Raw genomic sequence first — 21032 nt, 5'->3', positions numbered from 1 at the left:
TGTGTAGCTGGGATTACAAGAATGTGCCACAGCATCCAGCTGAAAGTTGTTGTTGTTGTTGTTTGAGACAGTCTCGCTCTGTTGCCCAGACTGGAGTGCAGTGGCACAATCATGGCTCACCGCAACCTCTGCCTCCCGAGTTGAAGTGATTCTTGTGCCTTAGCCTCCCAAGTGGCTGGGATTACAGGCATGCGCCACTATGCCTGGCTAATTTTTGGATTTTTAGTAGACTGGGGTTTCACTATGTTGGCCGGGCTGGTCTCAAACTCCTGACCTCAGGTGATGCACCTGCCTTGGCCTCCCAAAATGCTGAGATTCCAAAAGCATTGTTTTTATTTATAGAGTCCTAACCACTTCAGTAGTAGGGGGAGTGGGAGAGGCTCCTTTTTCAGTCCAGGGACGTCCATAATGGTTTGATGTTACCAAACACACCGGTAAGTGGCATCATGGATTTGGTAAACTAACAACAATGTGAGCGCATCAATCTCTGCTTCTGTATGAATCCCGAATTTAGGATTTTCAACCGTCACTACTCCAACTTCTATTTCTGAAGGTTTGAAATCAATTGATAAAACAGTAGACAGGCATGTAATTGCAGTTTCCACTGTCTGTTCAAATGTCCAATCAAATTTCTTTTTCACTTTTTTTTTCAAGGAAGCTGGTTAACTCAGTTTGTTTAACTCCTGCTGCAGTGGCTTTAAATCACAGCCGTAACCTGGAGGATCACACTTTCACACCTGAGGGCCTTGTTCTTCATCTATACCAGTGAAAATCGTACAACAACCAGGAGACCTCACTGTAGCATTCTGAGTAGTATCAGCAATTCTTCTACACAGAATGTCCACAGGAATCTCAGTCATACTTGTATTTCCAGTTAGCTGCCCCATAGCGTGCCCTCTGTACCTGGGATCTGCTGTTAGCTGTCATTCCGGTCATCACAGTGACAGCCAGTGTTTTCAGTTAGAGTAAGTGAGTCACTGTGCTGGAATCCGATAATTTGTCAGGTATTTCTTCTGTATGATAATTACAGCAGTCTTTTCCTCTGGCAGTTACTGATGTAAGGCCACCCTGGTTAACAGCTTTAAAAGCATGTGCATATTCTACTTGGTAGTGCTGGCCCTGGGGCAAAAAAAATTTTAATGTGGTGGGCAAAACCAGCGCTGCCACGGGACATGCTGGTAGAACCACTACTTTAAGCATAATCAAGTTTTTTTGTTTTTAACATGCAACTATTTGTCACCTAAATGCTACCCTTCACTGAGGCAGTCACATGCCAAGACAATGTAGCCCTTCTAAAATGGCAGGAGGGCATTCTGTTCCCTTCTAGGCTTAACACCTAGAAAACGCATGAAAATCTTGCCTCTTCATACCTTACATTCTTTCTAGGGGTAGTTCAGGAGACTCTCTCTAAAAACTGAAGTTAATGTACAAACCGAGCAATTCTAAACACTTCACACTCATTTATTATCCCCATCTCACATGTAAGGACGCTGAGGCATAGGGGTTAAGTAACCAACCCAAGGTCGTTGTTGCTGTTGGTTTTAAAACTCTGGTAAGTGGTGAAGTCTGTGTTCCTGGGCATTATGCTTTCAGAATAGGAAATAGAGCTCAAAGACTGCAATAAAGGAAACCACCCAGGATGTGATCTTGGAAAGCAGGGTCAGAAAAAAGGTGGAGGGATGTGTTCCTGGGGCACAGGGAGATAAATCAGGAAGATAAATATTGGTAGTGAGAAGGAGGAACCTTGTTGATTTCACGCAATTTAGATACAGGATAGCTGAGTATGTTTCAGCCTCTAACTCCCTTCTTCCCTGGGACATCCTTGCTGAAACACATCATGTACCAAACACCCTCTGCTGTCCTGCGTCAGTCCACATTGGAACACACCATAGGGCTCTGGAAAATTCTGACATGAACCATCTAATGGTGATCACCGAGCCCTTCCTGGTCTCCCCAGCGTGATTCCAACCTCTGCATGCCTTAGTACTCCATCTTTCCCTTTACCACTTCCCTGTCCCCTGTAGTTCAGCCAGCGGATTAGACAGGACTTGCCATAGGAAATGAAACATCTCTGAAGAGGTATGACATCATTATTAAGTGCAATTGTAAAGCTGATGAAGTGTCTTTGGCTTTCACTTCTCCTTCACTTCCTTCCTCCTTTCTAGTACATTCTACCATGTTCTCTCATACACACTGTGATCACCCTTTTTCTCAGATGGACCTAGCTGTAATTCTTCATATTTCACTGTGACTTTAAGACAACATGTTGCCATTCTTAGTGTTACACATACTTTACAGCTGAGCTTCACCAGGAGCATGTAATTATGGCTTTACTTTGCACTCACGAGAGTAGTTTGAAGTACCACTGAACAGGCTGTTCTATGGAGACAGGAATCCTTCTCGGTGCTTCAGAAATCAATGAATAAGAACAAGTTTTATGCAGCCTACATTTAAGCTTGGTTTGCTCCCATAGATGGATATTGAACATCACTACTCTGATGTGTGAACACACTGTACCATCTTTAATTTTATAGGAAACATGTGGAATTAACAACTTGGACACCTTATGTGGCACAGCTGTTATGCTTTGGGGGAAAGGAGATTGCTAGTAAGTTCTTCAGGAAGAAACACCTTCAAAATGGAAAACAGCTGACATCAATTAACTTCTGGCTCTTCTGTAATTTTGTATGCTGGACTATAATCGTAAAGTAGCAAACATTTTCAGGTACTGCAACACATCACTCCATCAAAAAATATTACTCCACAATGATAATACAAACTATGAAAGCAGTCAGAATGATTTTATTGAAGTTTTTTAGTACAATGTTAGAGGATCTTAAAATCTTATATTTTAAACCAATACAAGCACTGCAAATGATATATTCCTGAATCTAGTTGATGTAGTATCTAAAAAGAAAAGTGATCATATGAATATCTATAAGTTGACTAACGTAATTTAAGATGGAGGCTAAACAACTTTGGTATATTCATATTTCTCTGGCTCCTGTTTTTGGCCAGGAAAGTGCCAAGTCCACCCCCATTCAGTAGAATTGGACAGGACCAATGTATTTGGTGGTCTCACTTAAGTTTCCACGCCAGGAACCGCAAGAAATGTACAACTTCTGGGATTAAGTTGCTCCAAGACAGTCTTCATCACCTTTGTGAACTGGAAAAACCAAATAGTCAAGGTCTGAATTTCCATTGTGTGTGGCTAAGTCCAGTCTCATTGGTTCATAAAAATATTCTGAAGGACATTAAAATACAAAGGTGGGGCTAAATAATGATAGAAACCATCAGTTCTTAATTCAGAGAATGACAATGCAGGTTCCTATATCCTTTTTAAAAATCTGAGATCATTATTTTAAAACTAGCTCTATACATTCTTAGGCTTTAAATTTAATGTTAGCTGAAATGATTACCTTTAAAGGTCAATTGGCTTTAGGCCTTGGCGATTGCTCAATATAATTTTGGAATTTTAGGATGCAGCATTTCAGGTAAGTGACAGTTATGTTTTAGAAGAGGTAATTTAAAAAATGATCCAGAACTACACTGTTCTAATATGTCTGATGTATACCCCCCAAAATGTGTCAGTGTCCATATTAAGCTAAATAAAATTTGGTCCAAATTAAGCACAATAACCAAGATGGTTTATATGAAACTGAGTTATCAAAAAAAAAATTCAAAATCCATGGTATGATAATTATAAATTTTCCAAGGTTCACTCCAAAGTAAAAGGCTAATTAATTCTATACAGGGTTTTACCCAAATGTCCATAGGCATTATCATATATATTTACACAGAAGGTTTTAATCTGAGGTCACCTTTGGCAACCTCGAAATATATAAACTATGACTTCCACAATGAAATTATATACTTGAAAGTTGTCGCCTCAAAGTACTGAAAGAACAAAGGAAGAGATCACCTGTACCCGTTAAAAGTCAAAATGACAAAAACGTTTCTCATTTAAGACAGTTCACTTAAAGACCAAATAACCACCACCATTTCCCCAAAAACTGGAAAGAAATGATCTTGAGCTTTAGAAGGGGAAACAATAAATCTTAGCATATACAAAGATCGGATGCTTTTGCCAGTGATTAACCTATCATTGCTGAGTACCTACAGCTAAACATCCAGAAAACAAAAGCAAGTCAGAAGTCAGAGTAGGCTTGCTGGGCACCTCCCATTCTGGATTTATAGCGGGACATGGCTGAACAGGTAGGACACGGATTCCCCATTGTGTGTCCTTCGGATTGCTTCGGCCAAGATCATGGAAATGTCAATGACCTAAATGCCAACGAGAAAAACAAAGGGAGAAGGGAAGCAGGACATCTTAGTTAGAGTTCTTTAAAAACTGAACAGCTGGAAAGCTGAGAAACAATTTCTGTAGCATACGTGATGTGTTGCTATCAAAACCTCCCACACTTTTGAGAGGACAGACAGCTTTGGGGTATGTCTTCAAATTACAACCCATTGAACCAGAACCGTATGGGATCCTGGAAGGGAGATTTTCAGTGCAGAGACAGAAGGCTTTTCAGGGATACTGTTAACCAGAGACACCCTTTTCCAGGGGCATTTGTTATTTTAAATTAACTTTAATCATCATATGCAAGGTTTTTCTTTCTGTTTCTGAAAAGGCGCTGACTGCTTCATTTAAAAGCACAACTGTGATCTTCTAACTCAGGGATTAGCAAACTATAGAGGACCAAATAGTTAACATTTTTGGCTTTGGAAGCCAGAGGGTCTCTGTCACAAATACTCAACTTCCCCATTGTAGCGTGAAAGCAGCCACCGGCAATACATATATGAATGGGCATGGTTGTGCTCTGATAAAAATTTGCAGAAACAGATGACAGGCTGGATTTCACTTGTGAGCCATAGTGTGCCAACTCCCATCCTAAACTACTGCTAATCAGGCATGAAAATATATGACATCGCTATTCTGACCATTTTCAGACTTATTGCTTTGTGTCAAGCAAACTGCTTTTCTCTCTGAGGAATCAGAAATCATGAAGCAGATCACTGTGATGCACTTTCACGCTCTGCTGATGGGAGATGAGGCTTTGGAGCAATGAAATGACTTGCCATGGCCGGGCTCGGTGGCTCAAGCCTGTAATCCCAGCACTTTGGGAGGCCGAGATGGGCGGATCACGAGGTCAGGAGATCGAGACCATCCTGGCTAACACGGTGAAACCCCATCTCTACTAAAAAATACAAAAAACTAGCCGGGCGAGGTGGCGGGCGCCTGGAGTCCCAGCTACTCGGGAGGCTGAGGCAGGAGAATGGCGTAAACCCTGGAGGCGGAGCTTGCAGTGAGCTGAGATTCAGCCACTGCACTCCAGCCTGGGCGACAGAGTGAGACTCCGTCTCAAAAAAAAAAAAAAAAAAAAAAAAAAAATGACTTGCCAAGGTTCACAGAGACATAGAGGCAAAATGGAGCTCAAACCCTTTGACTTATTTCAGGCCAATTGCTATCTATATGATTATCAGCTCTCTGTTGGCCCATGGGCATCCAATCAGCAGGGAAAGGAAGGAGCAAAGCTCTGAAGATCCTCCGCTCAGCCTGCTGCTCCCACCCCCATTTTTTTTATTGTGTGAATGTGTATCTATCTATCTATCTATCTATCTATCTATCTATCTATCTATCTATCTCACTAAGATCAAGTATAGTGTCTGTTCTTATCAGTTTAAAATTTACATATATAACATCAAATTTGCCATTTAAGTATATAATTTATTGGCATTAATTACATTCCTAATGTGTGTAACTATCACCATTATTTATTTCCAAACTGTTTTTATCGTCCCAAACAAAAACTATATAGTCATTAAACAATAGATAACTCCCCACCGCCCCCCTTATCCCCAGACCCTGGTAGCCACCATTCTACTTTGTCTCTATGTATTTTCCAATCTCAGGTACCTCCTACAAGTAGAAACACAATATTCCTCCTTTTGCATCTGGCTTTTTTTCACTTAGCATGTTGTTTTCAAGGTTCACCCATGCTGTAGCATGCGTCAGGATTTTTTTTTTTTTTTTTTTTTTTTTGAGGTGGAGTCTTCACTCTGTCGCCCAGGCTGGAGTGCAGTGGCACCATCTCGGCTCACTGCAAGCTCCGCCTCCCGGGTTCGCGCCATTCTCCTGCCTCAGCCTCCCGAGTAGCTGGGACTCCAGGCGCCCGCCACCTCGCCCGGCTAGTTTTTTGTATTTTAGTAGAGACGGGGTTTCACCGTGTTAGCCAGGATGGTCTCGATCTCCTGACCTCGTGATCCGCCCGCCTCGGCCTCCCAAAGTGCAGGGATTACAGGCGTGAGCCACCGCGCCCGGCCGCGTCAGGATTTTTTTCCCTTTAAAGGCTGAATAATATTCCATCGTAGCGATAGACCACACTTTGGCCGTCTGTTTGTCTGTTGATGGCCATTGGGTGGTTCTACCTTTTGGTTATTGTGAATAGTGCTGCTATGAACATGTCTGTACAAGTTTCTGTTTGAATATGTTTCCAAATTTGGGGGGCATATATCTAGGGGTGGAATTATTGGGTCATATGATAATTCTAAGTTTAGCTTTAGCACAGCCCATTTCTGACCGTTTTTCTATTGTGATTTTATTCACTCTCTACTTCTAAATAGCGAACGTTGACCTCTGCTGGTCCCGGCCTTTTTCAGGGATCTAATATGATTTATATCCTGCCACCATGAGAAGCTGCTGCCTCTGCCAAGCATGTGCCTTAGCAAGGAGCCACACACACAGAAGACATGATGCTATTTTTAGGGATCTAAAGTAGGTGCCTGGCTGCTTGGCTGCCTGCGGTATAGACACTACCTGAATCTTGGTGCAGTGTTTCATTTTGTCCTCTTGCGGAATTGTGTTTGTGACGACAACAGCCTCAAAGGCGGCATTATTTATTCTGGAAATAGCTGGTCCAGAGAAGATCCCATGGGTAAGGATAGCATACACTTTGGTGGCTCCAGCTGACAGCAGCCTGTAGAACAGCAGAAGATAAAAATTAAGGGTATGCAAATATTCTTGGCATACTCTCCCCTAGTATGAATGGTAAAAGCAAAAAGTGTGCTCTGTAAAAGAAAAATGCAACACATTTTACTCACATTTATTAACCTAAGATAGGATCATTCAAGCATAAGCAAAACACTTTGTATTCCATTAAATCGGGGACTATCAACCTTGGCACTTGAGCCAGGATAATTCTTTGTCATGGGGGCTGTCCTATGCATTATGGGAAAATTCAACAGCATCCCTGGCCTCTACCCACTAACAACACCCTACCCCCCAGCCGTGACAACAAAAAGTGTCTCTAGACATTGCCATATGTCTCCGAGGGGGCAAAATCACTCCTGCTTGAGAGCCACCCGTTTAAACCAATATAGCCAAAACGTCATTGTTTTGATGTGTAATCAATATAAAAACATATATGTAAATGAGATATTTATATTCATTGATTCATATTAAGTCTCCAAACCTAGTGGCCTTTTTACACTCTCAGCACATCTCAAGTCAGACTGGCCATATTCCAAGAGCTCCACGGCCATGTGTGGCTGGGGGTTTCCATAGTGGACAGCAGGTCTACAAATCCTTCAGACACCCATGTGGCCGAGAAGGCTGGCACGAAAGCCAAATGGAAGGAAGCAAGGGACTGAAGAAGCCCGAAAAACCATCTTTCCTTTTGTGCTCAGGGCAAAGGGAAGCACCTTCTTTGACCCTTTTTCAAGTACACTACAAGGTCACCCTGGAAAACGAAAAGGCCCATGCTTTCTTTTCTACCCGAGAAAGAAGTATAAAGATAAAAGGGCCTAGAATCTCCTTTGGTCTAAAACTCCACTGCCAAGACCAGCAATAATCAGGAGAATAGAGCCCAATTTCTAAAAGCTGATGTGCTTCCCTTTCCTAGTGAGAAGTCCTAACGCTTTCCCTACCGCCCTGCATACTTGTCCGCAGCATGGCAGATGGTGCCGCATGTGTCAGCCATGTCATCCACGAGGATGGCCACACGGTCCTTCACGTCGCCCACCAGGACCATCCGGTCCACTTCATTCGCCTTCTTCCTCTCTTTGTGGATCAAAGCAAATTCCACATTCAACCTGTCTGCAATTGACGTGACCCTGGCAAAGGCACAAATGAACATGTTCATACAGAGTCAACTAGAGATCTCTTCTTTAAAGTAGTATTTTAGGAACGTAGCAGGCAACTACACTCGAGACGATGCAAGAATCAGGCCTCTCTTGATCAGCCCAGGCATGGTCTGGGGCAGGCACTTACCAATCCACAGGGAGAAATGTGCTAACGGCAGACCTTGCAATTGGGGTGGCTGGGAATGACTGTCCGGGCACCCTGGCCACTGGATCAAACTACTGGATAAGAATTTGATATTCAATTTGTTAGTATTTGTGGGTAGCATTTTAACCATGACAGGCACAACTTAAAGCAAGTTATTTAGGAACTATTTGCCCAGTTTGTGGCACAGATAGTGGGGACAAAAGTCCTGGTTAATGCAGCCATCTAATATGTAAGCTAGTCAGGATGGGCTTCATTGCATTCAAGGTTTAAGGAGACTCTAAACTGTGAGTCCAGCTCCTCTGCTCATCTAAGGCAAATGCTCAGACATCAATGGTGCCAGGTATGGCATTGTGCCTGTAGGCCTAGCTACTCAGGAATCTCAGGTGGAAGGATGGCTTGAGCCTGAGTTCAAATCCAGCCTGGACAACATAGCAAGATCCCATCTCTTTACAAAAAAAATCACTGGCTCAGGAGGAGTTGAGCTGCCAACAGGAAGAGAAAGTGGGCAGGCCTCGCTTGTTGGTGAGCCTGAGGCATTTCAGATTTTCCTGTGAAGAGTGGACTTAAATGGTAAAACTGATTTTAAGACAATGCCACAGGCATAATGTAACATTAAGATTTTTCCTATTCCAGTTTTTTAAATAACAGTCATTATGCAATTTAGCTGAAAAAATGCTCTGGGGACCAATACACACATAGCCCAACTTAAGACGCAGTACATGGAGGATAAAACCTCTATACACTAGTTTTAAAGTCCTAGTCCTACTCATTGTGTCATCCTCAGATGGCGACCAGGAATGGAGCTCCTCGCGTGCTCTGATGAAGGACAGAAGGGGCAGTCTCTGGGGCTGAGAGGGCAGTGGGAGGGAGGGGAGCCTGGAGCACCTCCCCTCCCTCCTTCTTGAGGACTTTCAAAACAACCCCAGTTTTTTTTTTTTCTGCTTCTTTGTATTTTTTTTTTTTTTTTTGAGATGGAGTTTCACTCTTGTTGCCCAGGCTGGAGTGCAATGGCACAATCTCAGGTCACCGCAACCTCTGCCTCCTGGGTTCAAGCAATTCTCCTGCCTCAGCCTCCCGAGTAGCTGGGATTACAGGCATACACCACCACAGCCGGCTAATTTTGTATTTTTAGTAGAGATGGGGTTTCTCCACGTTGGTCAGGCTGGTCTTGAACTCCCGACCTCAGGTGATCCGCCCACCTCAGCTTGCCAAAGTGCTGGGATTACAGGCGTGAGCCACTGCACCCAGCCAGTGTTTCTTTTCAACTGTGGTAAAATATACATAACACGGAATTTATCCTTGGAACCATTTTAAAGTGTATTAATTCAATGGCATCAAGTACATTCACAATATTGCACAACTATTACCTCTATCTAGTTTCAGAACATTTCATGACACCAAAAGGAAACCCCACATCCCTTAAGCAAGCACTCCCTATCCTCCCCTCCCCCCAGGCCCTGCCAAGCAGGAATCTATTTTTTGTCTCTATGGATTTACCTATTCTGAGCTTTTTGTATAAATGGAATCATAAAATACGTGCACTTTTGTGTCTGGCCTCTTTCAATTAGCATAAACTGTTCACAGTTCACCCACATTGCTGCATAGATCAGTACTTCATCCCTCTTTAAGTCTGAATAACATTCCACTGGGTGGATACAGCGCATTGTGTTCATCCATTCATCTGTTGGTGGCCACTCAGGTTGGTTCCACCTTTTGGCTATACTGAATACTGCCGCTATGAACACTGCTGTATAAATATCTGTTTGAGTCCCCGTCTTCAAGTCTTTGGGGAATATACCTCAGAGTGGAATTGCTGGGTCATATGGTAACTCTGTATAACGTATTCGGCTAATATTTCCTCTTTTTTTTTTTTTCTTTTTTGAGTCGGAGTCTCACTCAGTCGCCCAGGCTGGAGTGCAGTGGCGCGATCTCGGCTCACTGCAAGTTCCGCCTTCCGGGTTCACGCCATTCTCCTGTCTCAGCCTCCCAAGTAGCTGGGACTATGGGCGCCCGCTGCCACGCCCGGCTAATTTTTTGCATTTTTAGTAGAGACGGGGTTTCACCGTGTTAGCCAGGATGGTCTCGATCTCCTGACCTCGTGATCCGCCCATCTCGGCCTCCCAAAGTGCTGGGATTACAGGCGTGAGCCACCGCGCCTGGCCTTCCTTTTTTTTTTTAATGAGAAATATCTTTCATTTCGTCTAAAGAGGTGAAAATAAGATGTTTTTATATTTCTCACTCAAAAGATTTTTAAACTCTTAAAACTGCAATATCCTCTTTTCAAAGCACATGCCATCTTAAAAAAAATCTTAGCAATGTACATTTGCACTCAAAGAAAAACATGCAGCACCACTGTCTTCTGACAAAATTCTGCATAAAAAAACCCTATGCAACTTTTTGCAAATATGTTCCTTCTTTATCATTCAGGGACTTCAAACCACAAACATTCAGTGCAATATTTATTGTTTCTTATTTCTGTAGGAAACACAGGACCAATGATGTCTTCTGACAACTGTTTCCTGATGATTTGTTGGGTTTATAGGATCTGAGGATCCTCAGATCCTATAAACCCAACAAATGAATTCCCAAACAATCTTAACAAAACTATAGAAGACCAAGAAAGCTTAAAAGAGACAAAGAATAAAGACGAGTCACCTAGAAAGGATGACCAAGTCCTCAACTTCCCCAATGGAAGCCAGAAGTTATGGAGTCATATCTTCAATGTGATATGAGAAAATAGCTGTCAGGCTAGGACTCTACACTCAGCAAAACTGCCTTTCCAGAAGGAGGGCAAAATAAAGATAGTTCCAGCCAAACTATACAACCTGAGAATTTATTTCTAACATATAACCACCTAAAGAATGCAACTTAAGCAAAAGGAAAATGACCACAGATACACTGAGATGTGGTGGGGGGCAGGGGCAGAGAAAGGTGAGCAAAGATATTGATCAATCTGTGGACAAATCTAAACAAACGTTGATTGTACAAAACCAAAATAATAATAATGTCTACTTTGTGAAGAAGGAAAAACTAAAGCATATAATAGCTAAGCATGGTGGCTCACACCTATAATCCCAGCACTTTGGGAGGCTGAGGCAGGCAGATCGCTTGAGCCCAGGAGTTGGAGACCAGTCTGGGCAACATAGTAAAACCCCGCCTCTAAAAAAAATACAAAAATTAGCCAGGCATGGTGGCATGTGCCTTTAGTTCCAGTTGTTTGGGAGACTAAGGTGGGAGGATTACTTAAGCCTGGGAGATTGGGGCTGCAGCGAGCTGTGATGGCGCCACTGCACTCCAGCCTGGGTGACAGAGCAAGACTCTGTCTCCAAAACAAAAAAAGCACATGGTAAGGTGGTGGTCATAAATCCAAATATGTCAATTATCATAAAAGAAAAGGGACCAAACTTTCCAGTTAAACACAGAGACTGTGAGATAAGAGAATAAGACATCAACGTCCTTGAAGCAAAGGGAAGTATTACTACGTTGAGGTCCATGCTTCTCCTACCCTTAAAACACTCATCCTACCCTTAAAACACTCATCCTTCAGGATGCAACCCAAACCACAGTAGCCCTAGCAGATACCCTTTGTTTGTAAACTTGTCTAGCTGTCAACAGTTTCCTTACTTAAAGATTTAATTTTAAAAAATCAATTTAAAGGCTAACAAAAATTTTGCTCCATAATCACCTTAAAACACATACAGTTCAGCCGGGCACGGTTGCTCACGGCTGTAATCCCAGCACTTTGGGAGGCCGAGGTGGGCAGATCATCTGAGGTTAGGAGTTTAAGATGAGCCTGGCCAACATGGTGAAACTTCATCTCTACAAAAATACAAAAAGTAGCCAGGCATGATGGTGGGTGCCTGTAACCCCAGCTACTCGGGAGGCTGAGGCGGGAGAATCGCTTGATCCCCGGAGGTGGAGGATGCAGTGAGCCAAGATCGCGCCACTGCACTCCAGCTTGGGCGACTGAGCGAGACTCCATCTCAAAAAACAAACAAACAAAAAAGCACGCACAGTTCTACTATCTACATGCCAATGTCATAAAAGTCACTTAAACTTCAGGTAAGGAAAGCTACTTTCTGGGAACATGAGACAGGTTTTCCCAAGACACATGAACACCTTGCACAAAATGTCCACATATATTACCGCCTGCTTATTTGGTAAAGACTAGGCAGATATGGGCATGACAGGACACCAATACACAGCCCAGCACTGGGAAGCACTGCCCTTTGTGGCAGAAGTTCTATACCGGAGAAGTTGAAGCAGAACCTGTTTTCATCCCTCTGCCAGGTGATGCCTGTTCTCATGAGCCTGCTTACAAGCAAACAGCAGGGTAGGCATGGAAGTCGGACTCGGAAGGAAGGTGAGCTCTGTGGTTCTTGGCAGTGGGGGACACAGACATCTTACTTGAGTGGGGAGGCCTAGCCACTTAAAGGTATCCAATGGTAATGTCAGAAGAAGAAGATAAGGGAAAATACATACCCCTGCAAATAGCTTCCTGGGTTTTTAGAACACTATGATTTCCTGAAAAAGCTATAGATAACTCTTCTTTTCCTTGTATATCTTGGAGACCTAATACATACTCCTAACAAATGATGTTGACACAACGTACCACACTGAAATCTTAGGCAGAAAAAGGCAGAATGAAAATTATATTCATACAGTTTTGGATTTCTTCTGGGCACATATTTACAATCTTTTCTCTGTGGGTGCGTGGGCCATATCAGCTCCCCCAGGAGAGACAGATACATAGTACACCAAATTATTCATAGTGGTACTACTGGTCGAGATATAAAGTCGTTAAGATTTTCTTCTTTCTACTTTCCAAATTTCCTATAGAGCATCTCCAAAAATTATATAATCAGAAAAAAAAGTTAAACCTGAGTTATCCAGTTTTACCCTCTTCCCATACCACTTTTAGGTTGACACTTGCTATCTCAGCAGTGGTAGGTAGGTTTCTTAGGTTTAATTTGTTTTCCATGGGTAACCCAACCAAGCTACAAAGCCTACCCAAGAGTGACCTCCTGTGGCAACATTCAGTTTTATCTGTAACGCGTCAACTTTCAAAGCTTTTTCTAAAGCAACAAACTCCAATTGGTCAGACAGAAATGTACAGTATTTTCCTTTGCTAAATGTGACTTTTTGCATCAAGCAAAGAAGCCACAGATAATGTCAACCGCATGTGTCATGTATTACCTGCAAGGCTGTTCTGAGGAGACTGTCAGTTGGGGGCCAGAACATGAAGATGACAATGATGTGTTGTGGAAACACTTGGAAAAGATAAAGGAGGTGACAAAAAAATCTGAAATGTATGTCCCTAAAAAGCTTGATTTTCCTGACAGAGGGAGCAGGGGTGGTTGAGTGCAGATTGCTTGAAAGGAGGTCTGAACAAAACAAAACAGCATCTGAACCCCAGCCATTTACTCTGTTTACTTTATTCTGCATTTTTTAAAAGTAGGAGTTGGCAAATAGCTATCTATTTGAAATGGGGAAGTCTGTATATGATGAAAGATGCCATTTCAAATCAACAGAGGTGGATTATTTAATAAATAGGTTTGGAAAAACTAGACAGTAGGGTGGGGGGGGCTGGATTCTTATTTCATTCTTTATTCCAAAATAAATTTCAGATGGAAGTAAACTTGGGACATTAAAAAAGAAAAAAATATACAAAATCATGGGAGAAGACAAATTTTAAGAGAAGGATGACTCCTACATAAACTCAGAAGCCATAATGCGAAGAAAAAATAAACATGACTATATAAGAAGGTTTTTAAAGTCCTGCAGAGAATAAAAGTACAAAAAAGGAGAAGAAATGAAAAAACTTGGAGAAATATTTGCAACACACATGAGAAACAGCTGTGATCTCTTGTCTATGCAGAACTATAGACAATCCACAAGAAAGGTCCCAGCCAAGAGAACAATAGGCAAAAGATCTGAATAGAGACCCCTTTCATGGCAAATCAACATGCCCTGGTAAGGGCACTACCCTCACCCACAGCAACCTGAGCTCACAGGAAGAGGAGGCCATAGATCACCTACCTGATCTGGAAGTAAACTGCCTGATAACCCACTGTGTGAGCAAGGTTGTGTAGAAAGTCACCGGCATCCATTCCTGATGCAACGTCAACTGGTATATCTCTTGGAAAAGACCATATTTTGGCACTGCCCATCAAACCTAAAATGGCTCATGCCTTTTGACTCGGCAATTCCACTTCTAGGAATGTATCCTACTTGCACATGTGTACAACATGTCAAAGCAACGATATTGCTTCAGAACTGCATTTAAGAGTGCAAACAATGGCACCTACAAATGGGTAAGAGGGGGCCTGACTCATAGGAGCTGTGGTACAAGCACACAAGGGAATATTGCGCAGCTGTACAACACAGCTATGAAATCATTGTTAAGATACAGCAAGTGAGTTTTTTAGAAAAGCACAATGAAGAACTGTGTACATCACATTGCCATTTGTGTGAAATAAATAGGCAGATATATGCTTAAATAACACAATTCTGACACTGGAAATAACAGTGGCATTTAAAGAACGGGGATGGGACTGTACTGTCTGAATTTCTGCTAAGAGCATGTATTATATTCTTACACTATGTATATAAAAACAAGGCTGGGGGAGGAAAGAAAGATGGTCAAACAAATTTGTGGAATCTACTATTCTTTGGGCTGAGTAGCTGCCAAAATAATATTTTCTGGTTTACAAAGATATCTGCCAGACAGAAAGGCCATGTCCTATACTACCAATTGATATACAAAGCCTCCAAAAGATAACCCCAGAAAGATAGAAAGTAGATTCCTGGCTGCCAGGAATAAGGTTGGGGGAAGTAAATGAAGAGTGACTGCTAATGGGTATAGGGTTTCTTTTTGGGGTGATAAAAATGTTCTGGAATTAGACAGTGACTGTTGCACAGATCTTTGAATATGCAAAACACTGCTGAACTGGACACTTTAAATGGGTAAATTGTACATATTTGGAGTTTTTTGGTTTTTTCTTTTTCTTTTTTGAAATGAACTCTCGCCCTGTCACCCAGGCTGGAGTGCAGTGGCATGATCTCAGCTCACTGCAACCTCCACCTCCCAGGTTCAAGTGATTCTCCTGCCTCAGCCTCCTGAATAGCTGGAATTACAGGCGTGCACCACCAAGCCCAGCTAATTTTTGCATTTTCAGCAGAGACGGGGTTTCACCCTGTTGGCCAGGATGGTCTTGAACTCCTGACCTCAAGTGATCCACCTGCCTTGGCCTCCCAAAGTGCTGGGGTTACAGGTGTGAGTCACCACGCCCAGCCAATTGTACGTATTTGAATTACACTGTAACAAAGCTGTTATTATAACCCAGTTACATCTGAGGCTAGCTCCTGTACCCCTTTGGCTGGCTTCTTTGCCTCTAACCTTCCATCAGGCCAGTGCATTTGCCTCATTGAACGCAGATTCCATGTGACTTGCAGAACTTTCCAAGTCAACTGCAAGTAGATACGACTCCAAAATGTTGCTCACAATCTTTTGCAGAGGACACTCAGCGTAATTCAACCTTGATTCTTGGCCAAGGGCAATTTTGTGAACATTACACACCGTACAGTAATAGGCTAAGTGATACAGCGCTGCTCTCCACCCCATGACTGCCCATCTAGGGTCTTTGCAAGTTAACTTTCTGCTCCCGTTTCTTATATATTTGTGTCTCCTCCCTGGCCACAGCCACTTCCTGCTGCTGACAGAGGCTGATCTCCAGCTGTATGGTCTGTTCCTTCTCTTCTGTGCTGGGAACCCAAGCAGCCGTTGGAAGGCAGCTTTGAGCAGAATGAACAAGGCTCTTCTAAGAATCAGGGCCTGTGTTTCCCTGCAAGAGTGTTAAGACAACTTTCTGGGCTACTTCTAAGCTTTTGCGTTTGATCCTAGGTCCTCAGCTGGGTTGCAGGCAGATGAGGGTGCCGAATGAGGGACAGGCTTTTGATGTCAGACATGCCGAAGGCTGATCACTTGTCACTTTCATCACACCTCTATTAGTGCACATTTAGAGCTTCCTCGCTTCCTCACTGGACTGGGGGGTGGGTAGAAGTCTCTCCTACCTCTCCCTTATAGAGGTCTCTACCTACACAATAAAACTCCCCTCCCAGCCTTTTTTCTTCCCAGACAGCATCTGCAAAGCTCTACAAGGTCATTGGGTCACCAAGCCTCAGTTTGCAGCATTCTCTTATTGTGCTCATCCTTGATTGTGAACACCCTGTACCCCGATTGCTTGTTAACACCTGGAGTATCTCTGCCAAGCCCTTGAGATGTGCTATTCAGTACCACGTTCTCACACCACTAGGTGCGTCATCACTGCCATACTCTTACTACCAGGTTGTTAACTCTCCTTCACCTCAGTTTCCTTTTAAACTTACTTATTTGATAGTCCAGTAATTGTTCTTTTATCCCCAAGTATTGGCTGCCTGCTGCCCTGTTGTCTGCACGTGCTGGGTGTGCGTGGACTGTGTTCTCTTGGTTTTCTAACTTTGGATCAAGCATCGGGTCAGGTTGAGCAGGGAGCACTCACCGAGCAGCTAGGATTGTGAAATTCTCCCTCTGCAGGGGCTCTGCAGCCTGGAGCACATTTCCGTGTGTATTCCACTCCACATCTGAATGTGGCACAGGCTCACAGGCTCGTGGTTTGACTTCTCATAGGTGACTATTTCCTCCCCTAATCCAAAGGCCGAGGTAAAGACGGGCTTTCCCCTGGCTTTTGGCTAGAAATCTGGCTTTCAGCCCTCTTTTCTTCTTCTTCTTCTTTTTTTTTTTTTAGAGTCAGGGTCTCACTCTGTTACCCAGGCTGGAGTGCAGTGGTGTGATCATAGCTCACTGCAGCCTGGAGCACCTGGACTCGAGTGATTCTCCCGCCTTGGCCTTCCAAGGTGCTAGGATTACAGGCATACATCACCGTGCCTGGCTTTAGCTCCCTTCTTTATGGGGGTTTCCACGTGAGCATTAAAACCCAAGCCACCAGACTCTTCCTGGACCTGATGCCCATCCCCCAAGCCACCTGGCCATGGCTTTCAGCCTCTGCTTTATTTCTTGGTCTCAGATATTTCCCTTTCTTGGTATTCTATGTACAGAGATTTCTTTTAAAAAAATTTGTTCTATTTTGGCTACCATTTCCAAGTGCTGTTAATTAAAAGACTTATTTTCCAATTAGGCCCATTACTTTTATAATCAGAAAACAATAACTTAAAAAAACCTCGAACACATCTACCCTTTGCTGAAAACAAAGAAACCAACATATACCTATTGTGTATGTGTGTCTCTGTGTATATTTTCTTCTTTCCTGAATGATGAAATATTAACAAAGATGATGGGTTTCTGCTCTGAAAGTGAAGCCTGTGGTCTACCTACTTGCTCATTAGCAAAATAAAGTTTTAAGTAATTTACAGCATGCTTCCTTATCTAATACATGGCAAAAGGAAAAACCAATCAGCAGATGGAGAAATCTGCAAGGTGTAGCCTGCATGATACCTTTTGGCTCCCCCTGCGTCAGGTGAAACAATGATACAGTTCTTCCACTCGGCAATGTTTTCCCGAATCCACTGCAGGACTGCGGGCTCCGCATACAAATTATCCACAGGAATATCAAAGAATCCCTAAAGGGAGAAGTGAGTGTCATGTTGCAGGGTTTTGTTTTGTTTTGTTTTTTCCTTTTTTTTTTTAAACAATAATTGCTTTCATTAAATAACATTTGCATTTTTTGTTCAAAAGAAGCTTTTATAACAGACGCCCTTTTGTTAATTTTAAACAGAATTAAATCAAAAGACGGATATGTTATAGGGGCATATTTCAGTCCAATCTGTCTTTTGGGACATATTCTATTGTCTTATGATGGCCTATATTCTGAGGAATAGAATGGCTATGCAGGACTGTGAGGGAAAAGGTTTGTTGTCTCTTAGGTATTTATTATAAATCAAATACTTCACGTTCATTATGTAACACAAAGTGGCACAGTAAAATTTGGCCTGTTTTAGAGACAAAGAACATAAGTTATGAAGAAGTTAAAAAATGTATATTATGATATTATGACTCCGCCATTCTAATTATTTTCCATAAGCTGAGATGGAACTACATAGAGTTTACTACCAAAAAGCCATCCCCACTCCTCCAAAACTGATTGGGCGGCAAGGTGCTGATAGAGACTGGAAGTACTAATATCAAATTATATTTCCAAGTTTAGTAAAGACAAAAATCCAAGACAGTAGCCATATATAAACTCAAACACAAGTAATGTTACCTCTTCTAAGATTATTTAATTTAACAGACTTGATTTAACCATTTGCAAAAGGAAAACATGGATACCTGTATCTGAGAGGCATGCAGGTCCATGGTGATGATGTGATCCGCCCCGGCCACCGACAGCATATTGGCCACAAGTTTTGCAGAAATTGGGGCACGACTCTAAAAATAAGAACATTAATTTTATAACAGGAAAAGATGGATACTGTTAGATTCCTCCCATTAGGACGTACATGAGAAAGATAAATCATAGATGCAATCAACGAAGCATCAAAAAGAAAATTATACATGTTGTAACAGCAAAAGATATATTCGTTCCATCTTATTCAGCAAACATTTACTATTTACATATACCACTGCAAAACTAAGTGCTTGACGCTGGGTATAGAGAACAAGTATAAAAGAAGCAAACAGTTCAACACATGTACATGTAATGTCACAATATGTATAACTGAAATCATGATAAGTGTGTAGAAATAAAAGGTACCGAGAGAGTAAGATGATAGTAGTAGGAAGGACATAAAGTTTAAACAAGATCATTATTAGCGGTCCCTCTGAGGAAATCGTTTCTAAGGCAAGTTTAGCAAAGGTTAGGAGAATAGTGTTCTAGAAGGACCGAGTGGCACATGTGAGATCACTGAGGCCAAGAGACCCTCACACAGCCAGAGGCTAAAGAAGTCCAGCTATTAAAGAGGAATTCATGTGCCAACAGTTGGATGTTAACACTATTACAATGGAAAAAAACAAGGTCAAAGAATGAATACTGTAAGGGGATTGATAATAGTTACTATTTAATTTCATACTTAGTGTCATTTACTGACATTACATTCTTTGTAAAATTACCTAACTTCTCTATAGCTTTGGTTTCCACATCACAAATTATGGACAATACAACTGCCCACATCGAAGAAATTCAAGCGATTATACAGACACATGATTAGACCTAGGTGGCGTTCAGCATTTTGTTGTAAACAACAGTATTTCTGCCGGGCGCGGTGGCTCAAGCCTGTAATCCCAGCACTTTGGGAGGCCGAGACGGGCGGATCACGAGGTCAGGAGATCGAGACCATCCTGGCTAACACAGTGAAACCCCGTCTCTACTAAAAATACAAAAACTTAGCCGGGCGAGGTGGCAGGCGCCTGTAGTCCCAGCTACTCGGGAGGCTGAGGCAGGAGAATGGCGTGAACCCGGGAGGTGGAGCTTGCAGTGAGCTGAGATCCGGCCACTGCACTCCAGCCTGGGTGACAGAGCGAGACTCCGTCTCAAAAAAANGCAGGAAGGAATTACATAAAAAATGTTAACAGATTATTTGTGTTTTACCGAATATAGCACTTTTTAAAAAGAAATATATATTTTATCATTAAAAATAGGTATATATGGGGTACGGTGGCTCACGCCTGTAATCCCAGCACTTTGGGAGGCCGAGGCAGGTGGGTCACAAGGTCAGAAGATCCAGACCATCCTGGCCAACACGGTGAAACTCCGTCTCCACTAAAAACACAGAAAATTAGCCAGGTGTGGTGACGCATGCCTGTAGTCCCAGCTACTTGGGAGGCTGAGGCAGGAGAATCACTTGAACCCGGGAGGCAGAGGTTGCAGTGACCGAGATTGCGCCACTGCACTCCAGGCTGGGCGACAAAGTGAGACTCCGTCTCAAAAAAAAAAAAAAGTATATAAGTATGTTCAAAACACAAAGAAAAGAATAAGAGGAAAACACTCTAAAAAGTTAACAGATGTTTCTAGAACGTGAGATTATAGGAAAATATATTTTTCTTGTTTTTTATTTTTTCAATCTTCTCCACTAATTAGAGATCATAACTCATGTTTTCATCATTTAACTCCCCTGTACTACATCCCACGTTGCCTTTGGGATAAAATCGAATTTTCTCAGCTTTATTCTCTCAAGTTCTCCAGCTCGTCTGGCTGCAGCCTCCTAGGAACAGCTCCTTTCCTACACCTCTGCTTCAGGAAGCCTCCCTGAAGTCGGCCTTGGGATTGCTCTTCCTCCTCTAGAAAACACTTGAAGTCTGGCCATTATACCCACATGCCTGCCTTGTCCCTATTCCACTGCCTCTGCCGAGCCAATGTGTTTGATCCTCCAGGTCTGGTTCAAATCTCCCAATTTTAAGGCAGCACTCCAGGAATCATCTCTCCTTTCTAAGGGGGCACAGAATTGGTAAGCATTTGGCCCTACCATTTGGGACTGCCTTGTGATACCTGCTGAAAGATAGATGTTCCGATATATTATATGTACAAATGTCATAGTTCACAATTAGAATACATCCCTCAAGGGCAAACAATTGGTTTTGGAGATTTTCACATCATCCGCAGAACACAGTTCCACACTCTGCATTTGATAGTTCTTCAATAAATATTTACTAACAGATTAACACTAAATGTCCAAGGCTTACTCATTAGCCTCACTAATTACGAGAATTATTTAGTGTAACAAAGTTCCAGGACAATAAAAAAAGCAAATC

General features: G+C 42.5%; 1 protein-coding gene and 1 pseudogene across 4 annotated transcripts in view; both read right to left on the bottom strand.

Annotated features, from left to right (window-relative positions):
• Positions 1–419: 419 nt before the first annotated feature.
• On the bottom strand, positions 420–1174 carry LOC112615134 (annotated as a pseudogene).
• A 1328-nt stretch (positions 1175–2502) lies between these two features.
• Positions 2503–21032, bottom strand: part of PRPS2 (phosphoribosyl pyrophosphate synthetase 2) — a 34694-nt gene continuing 16164 nt past the window's right edge. For 3 of the 4 annotated variants that reach the window (XM_025373109.1, XM_025373110.1, XM_025373111.1), the window contains 5 exons: positions 18615–18713; positions 17784–17908; positions 7942–8115; positions 6821–6980; positions 2503–4284 (listed from right to left, as the gene is read on the bottom strand). In XM_025373109.1, coding sequence (XP_025228894.1) covers positions 4192–4284; positions 6821–6980; positions 7942–8115; positions 17784–17908; positions 18615–18713 — 651 coding nt within the window. In that variant the 3' untranslated portion in view covers positions 2503–4191. Of the gene's footprint in view, positions 4285–6820; positions 6981–7941; positions 8116–12952; positions 13010–17783; positions 17909–18614; positions 18714–21032 lie in introns of those variants that run through there. The other variant, XM_025373112.1, reaches the window with a different exon arrangement.

Source organism: Theropithecus gelada, chromosome X, assembly GCF_003255815.1.
Source record: "Theropithecus gelada isolate Dixy chromosome X, Tgel_1.0, whole genome shotgun sequence".
NCBI lineage: Eukaryota > Metazoa > Chordata > Mammalia > Primates > Cercopithecidae > Theropithecus > Theropithecus gelada.
This window is presented reverse-complemented; position numbering and strand designations above follow the sequence as displayed.